The following is a 21,853-nucleotide window of genomic DNA, read 5'->3' on the forward strand; positions in this document are numbered from 1 at the left end:
CTGAGGGGCAGTGACTTTACTTCAGTCAGCCATGAAGTGTGTAGATCCACTCAGATCGCAGTATAGTAGTTACTGAAAGGTTTTGTGTTGTGTTTGCTGCCACAGAAAATGAATAAAAAGTCCCTGTTTATGTTTAGCATCTTCCTGCACTCTTCACAGTAGAGCTGGTCTGTGAAAAGCTAACTTAGCTTAGCTCGCTACAAACGGACATAGTGTGCTCACAGTAGACATGATGCGTATGGATGCATGTGCATGCATTAACAGCAGTTATTAGTGGGCTTAATGCACCCTGGTTGCTAACGGTATGAACGTAAACAAGCTAGCAGCATTTACCTTGTCTTTTGCTGTGATTTTTGCCATTACGGTGCCAGGGCATACCTCCCCACGTGCAAATGTTTCCCATAACAAGTTTCTTTAAAATGATTTTGCCAGGGCACCATCACCCATGATGATTGTAATGGATTTAAAGAAATACAAACAAGCCAGAGTGTTTGTCCTCTGTGGCAGACTGATCATGCGTGCAGGCCAGGACATCTCAGACTCAGCTTGTCAGTCTACATTGCAGTTTTCATGCTTGTATGTTGTCAGCCTCAGGCCAAGACCAGCAGTATTGTTTTTCTGGCATGTTTACATGCTACAAACATCATCGCATACTAGACAACAACAACGAGTGACAGGAAACATGGGGTGAAAAAACGGTCAGTTCTTGAACAAGTCACGGCCACAAGGCGCCGTCCCACTTTCAGAAAACTCGCGTGTCGGCAGTAATGAGGTAAAGTGTCCTTCCAATATTTCAAGGAGAATTACAGGTGCTGTTTATAAGAGGGCTGTCTCGCTTTATTGATATCCTGTCCTGCTTTAAATGACACAAGTGTTGAATTGGATTTCTAAATATAACCTGCATGAATGGAGAAAAAAATCTAATAGGGCTGTGTTAGTGGCAGGTCAAACTTGCATTCAACTGACAAAAAACAAAACAAAACTGCTTATCCTTGATGGTGTGTATTCGTGTGTGTGCCAAGATTGTATTAGAGCTATTGAGGCTGCCAGAGTGATTGGCCTTTATGTAAGGGAGCTGGAGAGCGCCTTAAGTGTGCGTGATTGTGTCTTTAAGTATAGTGGCCTGTTCTGACCCTTGGGCGCAGAGCGGCCCTTTTCCATGTTTAGCCCTGGCAACCTCTTTTTACCCTGTGCCACTGCAGCATCTGCATGAGTTCATTCATTGTGCAAGTTCTGTGACATCAGTGGCTGTAGGAGTGAATATGAGCGTATCGTTTAGTGGATGCATTTTTGCAAACAAATCACATTCAGTAGGTGATGTCTTGGTCACATCAAAGGGCTAGTTATTTGAAGTGAGGCTCTATGTGGCACTTATCCATAGTTAGTGTATTACCTGCAGTAGATGGTGAGCAACACACTTAAACTAGAGGAGTACCAACACAGAAGCTAAGCAACATGTTGCTACTTTAACATATTAGCCACGGCCGATCTAAAAAAATCACTATCAGTATAACTGTACACTATATTTATAATATTTTCAGTGCTTTACCAACAGGAAACTGTTGTTACATGAGCCAAATATCGCTCTCTCTCACTCAACCAGACTCCATTAGGCAGAATTATACCTCACAGAACACAGCAGCTGCTGGTCTACTGCTGCCTCCATCTGTTCCTTTTGTGTTGTTGTGTGACTTTGATTAATCCAAACTAACACCAAAGTCGCACAGTGACACAAACAAACTGATCAACCGAGGCAGCAGTAGCTCATCAACTCCTGTGTTCTGTGAAGTAAAATTACTGATTTTATCAATGGAGTCTGGTTGGTTTGGAGAGAGAGATATTTAGCCAATAAAACGGAGGTTTTCCATCGGAAAGGCAAAGCTGCTGCCGTCCCTGTCCATAGCAGTGCATTGCTCAGCCTTTGTTGTGGTACTCCTGTCTGCTTCTTCAAACAGAGGACGTGTCGACTGGCGTCTACTGAAGGCAAACTTGCCAACCTTGACGCCTTATAATAGGGAGAAAAAAAGTGAGTGTCAGAGACTTTGTTTCCTGCATTCTGGTGACTTTTAAATGATGAAAATCACAAAATAATAAGCATTTTTATGTTGAATAATTTAAATTTTACTTTTGTTTCTCAGGAAAGAATACATAATAAGTTGTCCCTTCACCATGAGCTTGGGGAAATCTCTGGCGTAAACTGACATTCATCAGCTTTCTTTCATTCACTTAGGTTTTGTCCTGACCCCTAAAAGAAAATTGATGTGGCAGATAAAAAAAATCCACTTGTACAGTGTCAGTGACGGGTTGTATTAATTGTGTGAAGGCAATTGGGAGAAAGCATCTCCTGGGAAAATCGGGAGTTTTGGCAAGTATGACTATAGGTAATAAACTGACAATCCATAAGTACCTCACACAACTCCACTTCAAAGAATCCGAACTATCCCTTTAAGTTGTACAACTTACGAGGAATTTACAAGCCTGCAACTTTCTGAAATAACATGGGTGTTGTGGAAATCATCACACAATCACACTCTGGAAGTGCTGATAAGTTAAGTATAAACTTTTCAGTGACTTCATACTCGGGGTTAAGAGACATGCAAAGAGAAAAACAGTTCATGGGATGATCCAGTGAACTGTGTTTTGTTGAAGTTGTATTTTACCATTAATCCAAACACATTCAGTGCTACTGGTAGGCAGGAAGTCCTCAGCATTTTATTTTATTCATCCTTTATTTATCCAGGAAGGCTTCATTGAGATAGTAGATCTATTCTTCCAGGGACTCCTGTTTAAGTCCTGTTATCACCTACAGTGTAATGATCTGGATCTAAGTGAGATCACCTTTTCAGAGTTATTCTTTTATTACTGTGAATTTTATACACATTTTCCAGTATGATCTGATGCTTAAATATATTCTTATATTATTGTTTTAAATAAAATCTTTCTTATTAAAAAAAACAGGCACAATAAGACTTAAAAGTCTCCTCTCTTGCCTTGTGTTTTTGAGAATGAAGGCCTCACTCATATCTGTTTTTTGAGCACTTTTACTACAAGTTATTCTGAGATGTCCTGAAATAAATGATAAATAAATAATGTGGCCTTTACGATGTTCGGCCTAAGAATAGTTGTCTTTCCATTTTTCATGCATTTTTTTTTTGTCTTTGTTGCCTCACAGGTACTGCTAGTGTCCTCATAGATTTCATCATTTTATCATCATAGATTTGTTAAATTAAGCTCAGGACGTCTGCACGTCTTGAAGATCCTAAGAGGGCAGTAAAAACAAAACATTGCAGTGTTAATTTGAACATTATGAGACAGTTATTATTATTATACAGCAATAAATATTTTAATGGACAGGACTGCAGATTATTACCCAGATATCTTAATGTTAGCACAGCTAACTGCTGTGGGGAGTTGTCTGTGATAGAACAGATTATTGTTGTATGGTTCTTGTGTCAAAGAAAGAGTGTGTAGGATTTTGTGGCATCTAGCAGTGAGCATGCAGATTTCAAACAACTCGCCTCACCCTCCCCTTCTATACAGGAGAAACTATAGTGGCTGCAAAACTCATGAAAAAGTGTGAAAAGCCCTGTCTAGAGACACTGTTCGGTTTGTCTGTTCTGGGCTACTGTAAAACATGGCGGCAATAGATACAACAAAGATACAACAAACATATTCTGCCAATAAATCCATGTAAATCTTATAAACTGGACCTTTAAATGTGGAGTTAGCTGGAGAAAGATAATTGTTTCCCAAGGCATCAAATACCAGTTTGGGTTGGTGGCTCGGACAGACCTGGAAATGAGATTCAGCAATTAATTATCTTTAAGCTTCCAGTTCTCAGTAAAAGATTGGTCTAACATTCCTCTTTATGTCTGTGCTTTTGTCTGTTGTGCGTATTTTGGTGTTTACAGTGCAGCCTTTCTGTCTAAGCGCTTTCCTTTTTATGCATGTGCTTTCACTCTTGTATACGTTTTGGCATTTGCAGTATTTTTCTATTCAGGGCACTTTCTTTGAATGTTTTTGCTTTCACGCCGGTGTGTGTTTTGTCCCTGAGGGCCATCATATGTTGGAGATTAATTCTGCATTATTCATAGAAAAATGCCGCTAAAATGGCACTGCTTTTCCACAACATTAAGTGGTGCGTGCCTCCAGCTGACTTTCTCGCTCTCTGTCCTTTTGTACCTTTCCACCAAAGGTCTGTGCGATTTTGCCAACAGCCTATAATACTCCATTGTTTCCTCTCTGTGTTTCCATAGCAACTCTTCAACTGCCAGGCCTTGAAGAAGCTGAGCATGCCCGATAACGACCTGTCCAACCTGCCCACCACCATCGCCAGCTTGGTTAACCTCAAAGAGCTGGACATCAGTAAAAACGGTAAGAATCCTCATGGAGGACAGATGACCTGAACAAACCTGAAAACAAAAAAAAAAAAAGAAAAACTTAAGGAAAATAAAAGTCTGCAAACTTTTTTTCTCTTTTCAACTGCAGATATACTTTGGATTATTTTAAGTAGGATTGTGGGAGGTACTTACCAATAGTCAGCGTCTTACCTACAGTAGATGGCGGTCGGCATGCCCCCAGTTTAGAGAAGCCGAGAGGAGTACAAGCATGGAAGCTGAGCAATGTACGGCTAAGGACAAGCAACAAAATGTTTTTTTTAAAAGAGGCCCATCAAATCAATATCAGTCTAAGTGTATGCAATATTTCCAATATTTTCACACCTTTATCTTGCTGTCAGACAACCTATTTTGACAGGAAACAGCAGTTATATAAGCTCTCCCTAAAGCAAAAACACTCATTTTACCTCACAGGACACAAGAGTTGTTGGTCTACAGCTGCCTCGATCAGTCTTTGTCTGTTTTCTTGTGTGACTTTGATGATCTAAAAGGTTACGCTCTTAATACTAGTTATTTGTAAGACTAAGGGTTCCATTAAGAACCATTTTCATCCAAAGAACCCTTTTCAGAAGAAAGAGTTTTTCAAGGATTGTTGAGATCCTTTCATCAAGGGTTCTTTGTACAATAATATAAAAGGGTTCTCAGTAGACCGCTCGATGAAAGCCTTGAAATGTAAATGGGGTCTCAGGAGGACCCACTAGGTAGGTTCTAAATAAAGCGCTTGGAATATAAAAAGGCTCTTGGTAGAACCCCCTACATGTGTTCTAGACAAAACCACTGGAATATCAAAGAGTTTTCTGCAGTACCCCCTGGGTGCTTTAAATAAAACCATAGGAATATAAAAGGGTTTGAGGTGGAACTGCCTGGGTGGATCCTTGTTGTCCTCAATAGAACCCACAAAGAGGAGTTCCGAGTGAAACCACTGGACCAGAAAGGTGTTTGGTTCTCTCTGAAACAGTTCCAAGGTGAACCTGTCTATGTAGTTAACACCTTTATTTCTTCTTAACTGATTGAGGCAGTGGTAGACCAGCAACTCCTGTGTTTTGTGAGGTAAAATTAATGTTTTTGCCTTTAGAGTTTGGTTGTTTTGGAGAGAACATTGTTTGGCTTATGTAACAGCTGAATAACAGCAGTGTCCCCTGGGAAAAAATGGCTTACATCAAAGTAAAATGGTGAAAATATGCTAAATATAGCATACACTATACAAATAAAAAAAAGCAGTACATTGCTTCTTCTGCGTGCCAAACGCCATCCACTGTAGGTAATATACTAGTTTCTGTGTATAAGTACCTCATACAGCCATACTTGAAATTATCTGAACTGTCCCTTTAAAGTCAAAGTTTTCCTGCAGATCTCCAACAGCTGAGGCAGACCAGAATAAAACCTCCTAATCACAACAATTTCACATCCAAATTATTTAACCAAAATGCGAAGCTGTCTAAACAATAGCAAAGCTCGCTGAAGATAATTATTCCTCGTCTTTATAAGAATGCACTTAACAGAAAGTCAAAATAGTAACTAACACACCTCTTCCCTCTCTGTTTTTCTCTGTGTGTCTCACAGGTATCCAGGAGTTTCCAGACAATATAAAATGCTGTAAAGGCCTGTCTGTGGTGGAGGCCAGTGTCAACCCTATCACCAAGTAAGACTCTAACACTGACCTCACTCATGTCATGACCGCTGAAGTCAAACGCTTCATTAGAAAAGTCTGGCCTCTAATTTGACGGCAGCGGATATTATTGTTTATCTGAAGCACAAGGGTTTGTTTTCCAAGTTCACAAAGCTGCACTCACAAAAACCTGAAAAAATGTCCTTGTCCCATTTATGTGAGCATACAGCAGCCTTAGGGAAAACAATGGCTCCGTCATCCAAAAAACGAACGTCTCTCAGACATTTTCACATTGGCTTGTTTACAGTATTGTCATCATTAAGAACAATTTCCTATTGAAGGAGAAAATGCACTCCAAGGATGAGAATTTTATGGTGAATCTGGACCCGGTTCAAGACGTAATGGATTGTTTGATGGATCTGCCATGTATTCAGCTGGTTGGACAGCTGTGTCTCTGTCAAGAGGACGTCACTGTTCTTGTTTTTATTTCTGCGTTCATGTTTTCCAGTCTATGCATTTATAGCACACAGAGGTGCCAAATATTTTATAATAGTTGGCTGCATCCACAGACCCTATACTACCATGCACTCGTAGAAATAAAGGTCCTAACTAGAACCACAAAGAGTTCTTCAGCTTCTGTCCATAGGAGAACCATTTTTGGTTCTTGGTAGAACCATTTAAAAGGTTTCATTTGGAGTTCCCAACATACAGTAAAGGGTTATACTTAGAATCATTTGTGAAAGGCTCCATCCAGAACCTCCCTGTAAGAGGTTCTGTAGGAGAACCCTTCTATGGTTCAGTCCAGAACCAGAACCAGAACAAGAATCCACCCTTTTTACGTTCCAAGGGTTTCATCTAGAGCCCACCCAGGGGGTTCTACCGAGAACCTTTTTAATATTCTAAGGATTTTATTTAGAACCCACCTAGGGGGATCCACCGATAACCTTTTCATATTATGGTACAAAAAACCCTCGAAAGAGTTCTTTAAGGATCAGCAATTTTTCAAAAATGGTTCTTTGGATGAAAAGGGTTCTTAGTGGAACCCTTAGTCTTACAGAGAATGCGTGACACACTGTTTCTTCAAAACAACGGCTCATCAGAAGCAGATGGTTCTGGCAGAGCCTCAGCCCTTCAGGAAGAACCCTTTTGGAACCCTTATTTCTGGGAGTGTAGAACCATATGTTTTCCCTGTTTGCTCAGCTGTGGCCAGACAATAGAACCCGCTGCAGTTAAGTGCTGGTGTTGTTCACCGTTCTGATATGAAGCTATAGAAGCATCAGATGATATTCTAGTAATTGCTGTTTTCCTGTTAGGGGTGTGATGTCCACGAAGCAAAAGTGGAGTCAACCACACAGTGTACCGCAGACAGAAATGCCTCTTTTACTTTGTGTGTGTGTGTGTGTGTGTGTGTGTGTGTGTGTGTGTGTGTGTGTGTGTGTGCGCGTGCGTGTGCGCGTGCGCGTGCGCGTGCGCGTGCGTGCAGGAGATGAGTCATCTGCAGGCTAACAGCAGCTAGCTGTTTCTATGGGAATGTTGTCCGTGTTTTTTATTCCATCAAGGCCTTTAAGGACACACACACTTTCTCTTTCTTACTCCTCTTTTGCATATGTTCTTATCGTCTTTGCTTCTTTCTTTCTTCCTGCCTCTCCCAGACTCCCAGATGGTTTTACGCAGCTCCTGAATCTGACCCAGCTCTTTTTAAACGATGCCTTCTTGGAGTATCTGCCGGCTAACTTTGGCAGGTAAACTGAAGCATGCAATCGTTAGTGTGTGCAAACGTCTGGATGGGATGTTTTTACATATTTCAAGCATCGCAGACTCTGAGCACAGCACCACTAGTATCGACTGTAACAAATCTTTATGAAAAGAATACGTTTATCAGCCTTTAGCCTTTATTTACTGCACATAATTCATTAGTTTTTTAATTATTTAAAGAAGCCCAACAAGCTTGAGACATGGAACTTTTATGGAATCTTTTACACTCAACAAAAATATTGCATTTATATTTTTTGCTCAAATGTATTCATATTCCTCTGTGCAGTCAATCATTGTTCCCTCTTCTCATTACCTCATTTTCATACTTTTTAACGGTATATCCAGGTAAGGGTCATGGTGTTTTTACTTTATTGCTTGCTTATTACTTTGTTTCCAGAAAAATGTTCTGCTGGTTTGCTAATTGTGTTACTGTGAGTGTGGGCAGCTGATGCCGGTCACTTCACAATGAATTAAATTGCAAATTTAATCCTGTGAATTATGTGGAACCTCATTAGTAACAGAAACCTTCTAAATTGAAACATATCCATGGTGATGATCATCTGTAATGATGTGGAGTTTACCAGTCAGTTATTTTGTAATATTATTATTATTATTATCATTATTATTATTATTATTATTAGCACTAAGAAGTAAGTTGAGAGTTGAAATCGGGACACCCCTCATTTTATATTGTAAGAATTAACACATAAATTACATTTTGTTTTTTGCGCCTTCTGTTTTTCAGACTCTCCAAACTACGGATCCTGGAGCTGAGAGAGAACCACCTGAAAACCATGCCAAAGTAAGACACACCACCATATGTGTGTGTGAGAAAGAAAGAGGGAAGGAAGGAAAGAAAGGAAGGAAGACAATTGGATTTTACGCATCACGCTGTCATGCAACACACAGATGCTTCATGATATTACTGTGTGTATGCTTACATTCCCAGGTGTCCAGATTAAAACTATATTTATCCCTGGCAGGTGTTCTTGAATACTAATGAAGCCTCTCATAACAGCAGTGTGTTGGCTTATAACTGTGTTAAATGTTCCCCACAGTCGAAGCCACTGTTTCAACTGCACCTAACAGAGATAACCTTCAGAGTAATAGCGATTTCAACAACTGCAAAATCCTCTTTTCTGACGTTGAATATGTTTTACAGTAAGTGCTGGTTGTTGAAGTGCTTTCTAATCAAAATGTAGGAGGCATTTTGATTCAAATCCAGAGTAAAGCTGTGAGCATCACTAGTTAAAGGGAAAATCTGGCACTTTTTATGTGGACCTCCAGTCGGTGTTGACGATAAACGTCAACTGAAGCAATAAATCCCTCAGTGCGTGCTGCACTGACGAAGAAATTAAGTTTTCCTCTGCTTGCAAAGCTCTGCTAGAAGTGCTTACATGTTCCAGGATGCACTCTAGCCCATAGCATCATATAAATATACCTTTGTCAGTTAAAGGATAGTGTCAGGTGAGAAAGAAAAACAGATCCAGCATGCCCCCGGGCTACCCAGAGGTTGAGACTAGAAATCCAAGCTGTAATGCCTGTAGTTCAACAGATTTTGCAGCAGGAGAGCTCAGCTTTTTCTGTCAATGTAGCACAAGGAATTTATTGTTTCAATTGACTGCATTTACCATCAACATCGATTGCGCAGCCGCATGAAAAGTGCCAACTTCTCCCTTTAAGGCAAGGGAGAGAGGTAATCATACAGTTGGTTTGCAACGACCGTAACTAAGTTCAAAATGTAAATGAAGTTATAGAAAGTCTGAAAAAGGATATAGCTTTAGTTATCATCGCTCCGCGGATGATTTTCACACATTTTCTACACTTGCAACACTTACAGGAACGTGCTGTGATAGACTTGCGACTCTAATTCGCTCTAATTCATGGGCTGTCAATGTGTTCCACTTGGGAGTTCTGTCTGATATTTGTGCTTAATATCAAACCAGTTTTACACTTTTTACATCAGCCCAATCTACTGTCTCCGTTATATTCAAGAGAAGGCTGATATCTCTAAAACTTGGCAGCTCACACCAAAGCAATGTAGATGAATAACTAGCAGCACAATTAAGAGAAAATATATGTATTTTTGGGTGACCTGTCTCTTTAAGGTTGTACTCAAACAAAGAATTACATGATTACAAATTCAAACATAATAAAATATACACATGTAGGAAAGTATTAAATCCTGATGTGCATGTTGGCAATATTTCAGGATATAAAAATGTAAAATTTAGATTTGTTACAGTGTAGTAATCAGTGTTTTCTCTCTTTCTCAGGTCCATCCACAGACTGACACAGTTGGAGAGGTTGGATCTGGGTAGCAATGAATTCTCTGACGTGGTGAGACTGTGCGCTGTCACGTTCATGAAGTTAATTTTGAAATGCAGCATAAATTCAATGTTTAACACTGAGATTATCCTTGACAGGAAGCTCAGTAAGTTACGTTATAGTAGTCGTATGTGCTTTTACAAGTTGAATCATATTTGTAAAGAGATGAGCGGAAAAAGGTGAAGAGAGCGAAGGAGGCAGAAACACAGATGCTGTGTCCTATTTTGGGGGCCGCCGCCTTCAAAGTTCACATTTTAAAACCCAGCGCGGCATATGGTGAATCCTCTGTAGGCCGCCTCTTTTAGGCAGGAGCGAGCTCAGCCCACCATCCTTCAGCTGGACCTTGAAATGGGACACAGCGACACGATGGAGGAAGAGATCAGGGCTGGATGGAGGCTAACACGGGGGGTCAGACAGGAAGTCGGCCATGACATGAGTAGGTTGGCTGAATGGTCTGCTTCCTGCCAAGAGAGAGAAAAGCATGGAGGGAGAGAGTGCCAGTCTCACCCACTCTGCCAACATTTTTTTTTTTTTTTATTTTCTTTATTAATGCCAAAGAGTTGGTCTGCACTGAAGTTTTTTTTTGGATCTGTGCATGTTCACAACATTTTCGCTGAGACGGTGCTCTTTGTTGATGAATAATCCAGTTGTTTTTACATAAAGAGCAACACGATTCCATATTTGTTGATTTATATGTGTTGCTGATATGGATTCCTGTGTTTGCATGTCAGCCGGAGGTGTTGGAACAGATCCACAACCTGAAAGAGCTGTGGCTGGATAACAACTCTCTACAGTCTATACCAGGGGTAAGAAAAATAGAAATTTCTTTGAGAATTAGGACAAATTGTGTCCTATCAAAAAAAAAAAAAGAAAACTTTAAATGTTCTTATTAGGTGTAAGAATGTGCCATTATGATCGTTGGTGTTTTAAAGTTGTGTCCCAGTTGGAATACTGATCAAGAACCGGTAAACTTTCTGTTATTCCACACATTTATTTAATCATATCGCTCTCAGATGTGTCTCATCCATAACATATCAACTTTGTAGCCCTTCTAAATTAATCTGAATGGGAATTAAGGTTAAAAAAAACATTTATTTAAATTTGAATTAAGAGAACTCTTAGCTTAACTTTAAAAAAATAAAATGGATACTCACTATGATTTTGCTGTGTAACATTTTGAACATTTTGAAACTGATGGAGGCGACATTACTCTCATGTCTCTTTAACAATTGAATAATGTTTTTGAAAATATTGTTTGTTTGTTTTTTTCAGTTTAATAAAAAAAAAAAATAAACAAGTGCCAACAAGTAACCCTAACCCACTTGGTTATAAATGATATTATATGTTGTTTACCACAAAGACAAATGACATCAACAGAAATTGTAAGAGGGCAGCATTATACTGGTATTTATTTATTTTTTATTTATTTTACTTTTAGATTGTACAGCTAATTAAATAATCTTGCATTTAATGCAACAAGCAGTTCTACATTATAATACTAAAACTTTTTGTGTGTGTGACGGAGTTGACAAAATTCAAAAATCCTTATAATTGAAAAGTAAACATCAAAACCCCCTAAAGATATATATTTTTTTCCCGGTGAGTGTTTTCTTTTCTCTGTCTTTCAACTGATCCTTTCTCTCTTCGTCCTTCCTGCTGCAGTCGCTAGGGAAACTTCGTCAGTTGCGGTACTTGGACTTAGCCAAGAATCGTATTGAGACGTTGGACACGGATATTTCAGGCTGTGAGGCCTTAGAGGACCTGCTGCTGTCCTCCAACATGCTGCAGCAGCTCCCTGACTCTATAGGTACACACACAAACACACACATCCACATATTCTATATTTTTCTTACCGGCGACAATCCCATGAATACAAACCAGTCTGCATTAGTCTATCAACAGTTACCTGACATCTACTTTGAAAGGTGAAAGAAATCCAGAACCATAATCCCAGAGCTACGGTAACTACTGTAACCTGTACCTTCAGAAATTTAAAAACTATGATCTATGATGAATAAGGTTTCTTTCATTTACACTGGAGCCACAGAAGGGTACAAAATGCCTCTTGCAGAACCCACAAGCTTTTAAGGAAAAGGTCAAACAGTGGCTGTTAGAAAACATCTACAAATACAGTTTTAATACACTATGACCGAGTTGAGAAAATACACATCGATATATATATATATATATATATATGCAGATTTTTCTTTTCCTTGCATTCTTACTTGTAAGTCAGTTGTTGTGCTTTGATGTGTGGCGAGGACAAACATCAGGGACCACGATGGAAACAGGACTTTATCATGTTATCCCTGACAGTGTCATATATACTCTGGTACTGCTTTTACTGTTGCATTTTAATCCTTTGCCAGATAAACCTAACTAATATAAACTAAACTACTGACTCCTCTACCATCTCTGTGGCACTCAGCCCTACAGCCATGAAAATGAAGATGTAAATGTTTAAAAAGAGAAAAATGGCTAAGTGTTTTAGTAAAACAGCTGGGCGCTGTAGTGTTCTTTTGCATTTGTTTGGGACTATTTTCAGACTCTGATTAATATGCATTTGGTGCGCGGGGGAGTATTTATGGCAGCAGGCTGGTGTATGTGGAACTGTCTCAGAATAAACTATAGTGTTCATGGTAATGAAGGTACATGTCACCCAGTGTGGCTCAGTTATGGGTTTTTTAAAGCCACTGGAAACTAAAATCCACAATAGCATCTTAACTGTGTAATTTAGGGTCTTATGTATATAATAATAAGCATCTAAGAAGTTTTAGAAAATAGTTTTAATGCACTTTAAAATATTGTCATTTAAGATTTTGTACACTTTTCTGATATCTCAGACATTTATTATGACAATTACACAATTAATTCTGCAGACCAATGACAGTTGTCCCAACTGAACAGGTACTTCAGACTCCTTTGACAAAAACAATAATTTTACGTTTCAGAACAGGGGAGTTGCTGGTGTACTGCAACCTCAATCTGCAGCAAGGATGAAAATGTGCCAAAAAAGCAAGTCAGTCCCTGTACAGCCCCATTTTAAAGCCATGACAAGGAGTTTTTAACTGCTTATGCAGTCTAGATTTATTACTGATGCCTCCGTATGACCTATATAAGCAAATAAGATCATCCCAGAGAGGACTGGCTATTTCTATGTAGTCATTCTTTAGGCCTGCTGCTGGGTCAGATTCTTCATGAAATCACATGAAATCAGCCCATGTTTACATTTTCCCAAGGAAAGGTTACAGTAGATCGTATGTTAAACTGTTAAACAGAAGCAGGATGAGATTTTTATTTGGATAATTTTATTTTTGATTTGATTTGATTTTATATTTTGATTTTTGATTTTATTTTTGAGAGTCAATCAAAGTGTCACTCACACAGTCTTGACAAGTGGTCTAAACAGCAAAATCAGTTTTGTTAAACTTTAAACTTTTCTAATTGTTCTGAAAGTTTATTTTCACTCAACTTTTTGAGAATGCTTCACGAGACTCCAATAGGAACCCTATAGTAAAGTGGAATATGATATGAACACTGGTACTTGGACAATACTGCTGTTGGTTTTAGTCTTTTAAAGGGCGAGTGTGTAAGATTTAGTGGCCTCTAGTGGCGAGCTTGCAAATTGCAAACACCTCGCCTCACCCTCCCCCTTCCAAACGTATAGAAGAACCTATGGTGGCTGTAGAAAGATGGTGGCAGCCTCCATGGAAGAGGACCCACTCCCTCTATAGATATAAACAGCTCAGTCTAGGTAGGTAGAGGTAGAAAAAACAAAACACAACACAATGATTCTTACACTAATGAAAACATACTTATCAATATTATAATCAATTTCTGACATGTTCTGCTAATAAATTCCCTTAAATCTTACAACTGCACCTTCAGTGGGATATTTTCACAATAAGAAAAATAAAGAATATCACCTTATATTTATTTGAGAAGGAAACAACTTTGCATGTTTGTGTTGAATGCGTGTGTGTTTGCAGGAATGTTGAAGAAGCTGACAACATTGAAGGTAGATGACAACCAGCTGACCTCACTGCCTAACACCATTGGGAGGTAAGAAATGCTCACACACACACACACACACACAGAGTCATGCAAGAAGAGGACAAAACTAATAATAAAGCCATGTAGACTTTAGTTTTTATTTTGAAAACTGTTTTATCAGATTTTCTCAGCAGGTTTATCTTTGGTGGGTTGTTGTTATTTTCCTTGTGTATTACTTGTTAGTTGCTGTGTTGTTATGCTGGCTCATGATTGGGGGGTTCTGTGTGTTGTGTTTGCTGCGTTGCCGTGGCGTTAGTGCGAAGCCCAAGCAAGGGTGAGTAACATTAGCCTACTGGATCCAGGGGTGCGTTCAGAGACAGACAGATGTTCAACTGCGTTACAGATACAAACACACAAGCTACATGGGGCCATGGGAAACATCTTGATTCATGCAAATTACATGCAAACATAAACTTTAATACAGTTTGAAGGCATTGATTGATCATTTCACTTTCTTGTTTCAATATTTGGGCTTAATATTTGAATAAAATCTACATTCTTAATTAAAAATGTACCCAGCTCTGCTAAAAACAACAGGGCTGAGATGGAAATGATTGCATGTAAAATGATTACGGTAATTTGATTATAATCATTCTTGTGATAATCCATCACAGTCCAGATTCTATCACAGATAAGTTGCTTATGAAAAGCAATGAGCATTCGTTGAATTAAGCAGAAATGCATTTGAAAGGAAAAAGACTCTGAACTGAGAAGTGTCGTCATTGTCATTGCATCTTTGTTTATTTTAGAAATTGTTTCTATGAATAATATTCTGCTCACATTAAAGACTGCAAATAAGAACAACTTGTCTGTTTAGCTCCAGGACTGATAGATTTAGGAAGAAAGACAATCCAAACAAGGCTTACAGCTACAGAATTATTGAATTAAATCAGTTTTAGTTTGAATAAACTGATTGAGCTCCTTTTTGCTGTTTGAAACAGTTGGGTAGTGACGTGAATTTTGTTAATTGTAGTGTGAATCGGTTAATCTGTGATGGATTATATTATTAAAACACAAAGCGAGTGCTGTTTAACATTCACTGTCATACGCTTGACTCACATATTTGTATCTGAATGCTGAAAACATTTTGTCTTCCTGAACAAATCCCAGGTTTTAGCCTATATAAGTAGTGCTGTAGATCCATTGCTTTCCCTCTGATTAAACCAAAAACACCTTAAAAGATCCTTTTCTTACCCCTCTTGGTTTTTAAGTGTTGCTTACCAATGATGAATGTGATCATAGTTTTACTCCTCTGTTGCTACATAGAGTATGGACAATCTTTTTACAGCTGATATGTGTATGTATGTACAGAATTTCTGTCTGTGTCAACCAATACTACATTATATTTCCCCTCTAGTTGCATCAGTACTGTAGAAAAAACATTATGCACAATCCCTTTCATTTAAAGAGCAAGTAAATTTTGTTTCCTTTCAGTTGTGGGCCATAACAATATTACAGCTACAAAATGGGCCACTATGTGCATGTATACCAGGTAACTGTGTAGACTGAAATGTGTAGGTTCTCCCACTGCTGATATACGGTCTGTGTCAGTTAATGTGTCAGTTGACCTTTCCTAAGTCCCTCCGCTTTTTGTTCTGTGCTCCAGTAACAGTTGAGAAAGTTGGTACCCGCCGGAAACCTCGGACATCTTTCTCCTTTTCCAGTTTTCTTGTGCTTAGATGTGCTATGAAAAAAACTAATTTAAAGACGTTTTAAAGGTGTTGCTTGGGGACCTGTAAAAGCGACATATACGCATATATAGTCACATCTTAAGTTGGTTAATGTTAGCAAAAAGCTCGCTAACTAGCTAGTTAATCTACTAGCTAGCTAATCTTGGTCCCAAACCTACCCAAGTTGTTTTTGTTCCTAAACATACAAAGTTTATTTTGTGCCTAAACCAAATTGTATGATATTGCTGGATAAACACAACCTAACTGCAACCGTTTCGGTATGATGTATCTTGTAGTAGGTGTGTCCTGTAGTACTGTGTACCCATAGTTAGACCCACCTGAGCTAATGTACATTAAGTGTTAGCTTGTTAGTTTCATCTGAGTTAATTTTACCCAAACACTAGCTAACTTGCTAGCTGATCTACATCAATTGTTAGCTATTTACATCTGATTGCTAATGTTACCAAAAAGCTAGCTAAGTAGCTTGCTAATCTAAAGCAATCATTACTTAGCTAGTTAGCTAGAGTTTTACTAACGTTAGCTAACTGAAGATGTGACTATATGTCGCTCTCACTGCTCCCACATTATTCTCAAAAATTGGCTTTCTTTTCAACACAGATGAGCCTAGCACATAGCATATTTAAAGTTACTGCAAGGAGTATTTAACTATTTATGAAACTGTCTCAGTTTAATAATGACGCCTGTATCTGACTTACATAAGCCCGCAAGACCGTTGGTAAGATTAGCTATTTCCATAGTTATTCTTAATGTCTGCCACTTGGTCGAATTCCCCTTGAAATCAGATGAAACGATTTACAGCATGCAAACCGAAAGAGCCTACGTTTTTTTAGATTTTGCCAGGAAACATTACAATATCTAGTTCAAAAAGCTGGAGGGGATTTTTCTTTAGATAATTTTATTTCTCATGATATATTTCATGATTATGGTGGTGGAAAAATCACCGCTTTTGTCTACAGGAGCCTCCAAAATCCAAACAATATGAAAGTTCCTTGTAGTAGCTTTAAGGACAAAAAACTGGAAAAAAAAGGAAAGTTGAGGTTCTGACGGGTACGCCAATTTTTTTTTACCCAAGGAGAGCAAAGTCATGACCCACCCTACTCTGACTCTGATTGGCTAATACTCAATGTCTTTCTCAGTTTGGGTCATTTTGATTGGTTAGGTTTGGACATGAGGGTTGAAACTGGGTTAGGGTTAGGGTAAGAATATCAGGGTAAGCCAATCAGAGGCAGAGTGGGGCGGGTCACGCTTCGGCAGGTACCGATCTTGCTGAGCACAGACCAAAAAGGGGCGGGACTTAGGAAGGGTTGATTGTTGTCATTTAGCTGAGTGTGCAAGCAGGGTTTGAGTTTCTTCCTGTTTCTTTCTTGTTATGATGAAAAAAACATGCGCAAAAGCATGTTTGTCCCATACAGAAAAAGAGATTTAAATCTAATCGCTTGTGTCTTAAAGTGACCTTGTGACGATTCACCAAGTGACTGTGTTTCTTTGAAACACCTGCCACCGAGTGTAAGCTTATTATTATAGCTGGTTGGCAGATGGCAGCTAAATAATCTGAGGAGCGCTGTTAAAAACTCATACTTGACACATTCATCTCTAGCTGTATATAGTATTTGTGAGAAAAGAGTAGGACACATTTTAATTATTCATACAAACAATGTTAAAGAGAATATAATAAACTAACCTTAAACGTTAACGTAGCATCTGAAGCTCCTCTGTTCCCTTCTTTCATTTCAGACCGTATGGTGGCCCAGATGGTCACGGTCCATTGGGAATAATAATAGCAGACTAATGCAATGTTAACAGTGACAGTACATTAATGTAAAATTGTTGTCTCATTAGCATTAGCCTGCTGTTAGCGTGCTGCTAGGCCAGTGATGCCAGTCAAAAGGGGGGGGGGGGGGGGGGGGTCAGGGTGTCCTGTAGAGGGCCTGCCGTGGATGTTACTGTGACTCTTGAGTTGAGTGGAGAAGTTGAGATCCAGGTTGAAGAATTTCACACATCAAAGGGGATAAAAGTGGGGAAAGAGAGGATGAGCGATCAGAAAATTCGACCAAATTAATGCAGCAGACTGAGATTGATTGGTGGGTTGAGAATTAATTGATTGGCCGATCAAGCAATTGGATGATTCTTCAATTTGATGATCTCTTCCTTCTCTTAATACTCTGTCCTTCTAAGTTGTCGCTATAAAAATGAGTTTCCCTTATTACTGTTAACGTATTACAGGATAAGGCTGGTGTTTTTCTTTATTTTCCTTATTGTCAACAAATCCCATGAAAAGGCCAAAACCAACGCTGTGTTAGTCCTCCTCTCAATACTTTGTGTGAACAATAAAAAGTTGTATTATTTAAAAAAGGCTCAGTATTTCCCTAAACAGCTGGGCTCTGTAGTTTTTATTAAATGTTACTCAAACAGGAGGAAACATTGCATTTGTTTGGGACTATTTTCAGCTCACGTATTTTAGCAGCAGGCTGGCATATGAAGGATAGACCCTTGATAAACTGTATTTACTCATTGTAATGAAGGAACATGTCACCCAGTGCGATGTGATGTTAATTGATGTGCTTTTAATGCTTTTTGGACAACTGTATAGCTCTCTTTGCACAGAAGAAAAAGTTGTATCGGGCTTTAGATACAGACAGCACTGGACAGTAGGATTAATTTATTCTCAGTCCAGTCTTTTCATAGAATTTGTTGACAGTAACAAGAAGTACCACCCTTATCCTTTACAATCTGTGTCTCAAATAAATGAAAGTTGCAGCAGAGATTTTTCAGCCTGCAGAATAACTTCCTGTCTTTCTTTCTCTGTCATTTTCTCTGCATCTCTTCTTCTCTTCCTCTGTTCCTTCCACACAGTCTGTCTCTGTTGGAGGAGTTGGACTGTAGTTGTAATGAGTTGGAGTCGTTGCCTCCCACCATCGGCTACCTGCACAGCCTGAGGACCTTCGCTGCAGACGAGAACTTCCTCACAGAGCTGCCCCGGGAGGTAAAGGAACATCAACTGCAGTACTGGCCTTGACAGTATTATCTCCCCCAGGTCACGTGATTGGTCGTGTGTGAGAGTTTGAGCTACTATTCGTTCTGTCTGCAGATAATCTGGCGTCTCACATTCTTCACATATATTATAATTTTATATATTGCAAACTCTGTTTTCAGGTTCTGTAGTTTTTGTGATTTTGCTGTTCTGATCTGTACATGCAACATTTATTGCACACCTGTCCGTTCTCAGAGGGGGATTCCTCCTCTGTGGTTCTCCCTGAGGTTTCTTCCATTTTTTCACTCTTAAAAAGTTTTTTGGGGGAGTTTTTCCTTACTCTTTCAAGAGCATACAGAACAGGAGATATTGCACAGTGTACAAACGATAACGCCCCCTGAGGCAAATTGTGATTTGTGATATTGGACTACACAAATCAGCCTAACATTTGTTGTGCAAATTTATGACTGTTTGCTCAAGGACTTCCCTCTGATTCACAATTTTTGAGGAACCTTGAAGACCTATTTTATTGTCTGCTCTGTTTTATACCAACTGCTGACTCCTCATCAACACCTGCTAGGCTAAAAACAAGGCTTCCTTAGTCTGTTTCAGGCCACATTTTGGCCTTTGTCTTGGTGCAAAAACTGACATCCACAGCAAGGTTTTTTGTCTCATTTGAACTGGAGCATCAGCAGATTAATTCCTTAAGATCCACTAAAGTTAGGTTAGATGAGAGATAAATAAATCCCCTTTTTTGTTATCTTTGCAGCCATCTTAACTTCACCTCAGTGGCTTGTGGGATTTGTCAACACCAAGCGCTTTGTTTTAACTAGTAAACAAATACAATCTGTATTGAGAGACGCAGACTTCACTACAAAATTGACTCTAACTCACTTAATTTGAGCCAGTTTTCATGAAATTTGGTTTCTTATGAACGAGAGAAATTAAATACAGTAGTAGTAACTCGTTGGAATTAAATTCAGCGACTGGGGTTGATCTAATCAGCTGTCATGCCAAAACATGAACCCTCTAAATAACCAGAGCTTCCACTGGGACATGCAAGCTCCAACCTCTGAATCGGTAACATCAAATGTAGAGTATTTGCAAATTCACTTTCTCTAAAAATACATCATAGATTTACTGCTTCCAGCCTCAAACTTGTGAAAATTCACTGGTTTTCTTTGCTTTCTATGACTGCAAATTAAATCTGTTTTCTATTATTGGTCAGACAAAAGAAGCATTTAGAGGTGTCACATTAAGCTTTGGGAATTAGTGAAAAGCATTCCTCGTGATTTTCTGATATTTTCTTGACTAAACCATTAATCGAGGAAGTCTTCAGTTGCAGCTCTAATGTTCTTCACTCACAGTACTGTAATGCAGCTCGTTCAGAGGCGTCCTTCATGCAGCAGATCTTTTTCAGTATTAGACTTAATTGTGATGTGATCTGATGCTTTGTGTGTGTGTGTGTGTGTGTGTGTGTGTGTGTGTGTGTGTGTGTGTGTGTGTGTTTCAGATCGGTAACTGTAAGAACGTGACAGTAATGTCACTGCGGTCCAACAAGCTGGAGTTTCTTCCTGATGAGATCGGACAGATGACCAAACTACGAGTCCTGAACCTTAGTGACAACAGGTACACACACACACACACACACAAACACACACACACACACACGCTAACAGAGGCAGATGACCAAACTATGACTCAGTAGTGACAATAGGTGCACACACACACACACACACTGACACTCAGACACAAGCAGGCAACACTTTCTCAATGGCCGTTTCGCTCCTGTAGCGGCTCTCACGGCCTGCAGTTGCCATGGGAATGGGTGAGTGTGTTGCCATGGTTACGCGCTCTGCAGGCTGTACAGTGCGTGGGCAGAAGAAACATCTCTCTTTTCTTTCTCACCCCTCCCTTCTGCGTGTGTGTGTGTGTCTCTCTCAGGTTAAAGAATCTACCGTTTACCTTTACTAAGCTGAAGGACCTGGCAGCTCTCTGGCTCTCTGACAATCAGGTATCTGTCCGCCCACTCTCTCGCTGACTGTACCTGCAGCACAAACACACACACCTACAGTATGTACACATTGATCAGGTAACCAGGCATCTAACCTGAGACAGGCTAATTGTAAATAACAAATTTCCGTCCTATTTTATCGGTGCATTTTATCATATTTCTTATAAGAAGCCTCTGCTTCCATTGTTTGTGTTAATTTGCTGTGACTGCTGTTAACTCTTGATGCAAACTCCTTCTACCTCTGTTTCATATTAAAAATCTAACATTGGAGGAAGTGTTATTATTGCTTTATTTTCCTGGAAGACATTTATTATGAAACAGGTGCAGGAAGTGTTAAGTGTCAGTATGGCATGACCCTGCTGCTGTACTGATGGAAATGATGCTGTGCATGCAGTAATTTATGTGAATGTATGTCATTTAGTTGCCCTCCTTGTGACTCTCTGCCTTTATTTGAGGTGGGCTGTTATTTGTTCAGAGAGACCATGATGATTACATGATTATGTGCTTTTAAATCGGCTCTCTGCTCCTTGAAAATCAGCATTTGAAATGAGAATGCAGACAGATTTACAGGCTAAAACAATGTGACACCACTGTATGATACAGTGGTCTAACCTAAACTAATTATTTACATTAGGGTTGAATGACACACTTATTGATAGTCAGTGTATTATCTACAGTAGATGGCAGTTGGAACGCCCCCTGGTTTGAGAAGCAGGTGTTGGAGACTAAGCAAGGGTCAGCAGCAAAACATATTTTTGCCACCTGGAAAAATCAATATCAGTTCAAGTGTACTCTGTAGAATATTTCCACCACTTTACGTTGCCGTCAGACAGCTTTTTCCAACGGGAAGATGCCGTTATACAAATAAAATATCACTCTGTCCAAACCAACCAAACTCCATTAGAAAAATCAGCCATTTTACCTTGCAGAATGTGGGAGTTGCTCTTTTATCCCTGCCTAGATTGGTATCTTAAGTGTTTTTATAGGGTTAGTTCGGATTCACTGATTCACAATAACATAAGCAAACTAACAGAT

The 21,853-nt window shown here is 39.2% G+C and overlaps 1 protein-coding gene across 6 annotated transcripts in view; it reads left to right on the top strand.

The window, feature by feature from the left end:
- The window catches only part of lrrc7 (leucine rich repeat containing 7), a 95,697-nt gene that overhangs the window by 41,620 nt on the left and 32,224 nt on the right, over positions 1–21,853 (top strand). For all 6 annotated transcript variants that reach the window (XM_084723620.1, XM_084723619.1, XM_084723621.1 and 3 more), the window contains exons 3-14: positions 4,257–4,374; positions 5,961–6,039; positions 7,659–7,748; positions 8,507–8,563; positions 10,038–10,101; positions 10,821–10,895; positions 11,752–11,896; positions 14,079–14,151; positions 14,399–14,416; positions 18,687–18,816; positions 20,318–20,433; positions 20,749–20,818. In XM_084723620.1, coding sequence (XP_084579746.1) covers positions 4,257–4,374; positions 5,961–6,039; positions 7,659–7,748; positions 8,507–8,563; positions 10,038–10,101; positions 10,821–10,895; positions 11,752–11,896; positions 14,079–14,151; positions 14,399–14,416; positions 18,687–18,816; positions 20,318–20,433; positions 20,749–20,818 — 1,035 coding nt within the window. The remainder of the gene's footprint in view (positions 1–4,256; positions 4,375–5,960; positions 6,040–7,658; positions 7,749–8,506; positions 8,564–10,037; positions 10,102–10,820; positions 10,896–11,751; positions 11,897–14,078; positions 14,152–14,398; positions 14,417–18,686; positions 18,817–20,317; positions 20,434–20,748; positions 20,819–21,853) is intronic.

Source organism: Lutjanus erythropterus, chromosome 7 (genome assembly GCF_056507025.1).
Source record: "Lutjanus erythropterus isolate fLutEry1 chromosome 7, fLutEry1.hap2, whole genome shotgun sequence".
NCBI classification, from domain to species: Eukaryota; Metazoa; Chordata; class Actinopteri; order Lutjaniformes; family Lutjanidae; genus Lutjanus; species Lutjanus erythropterus.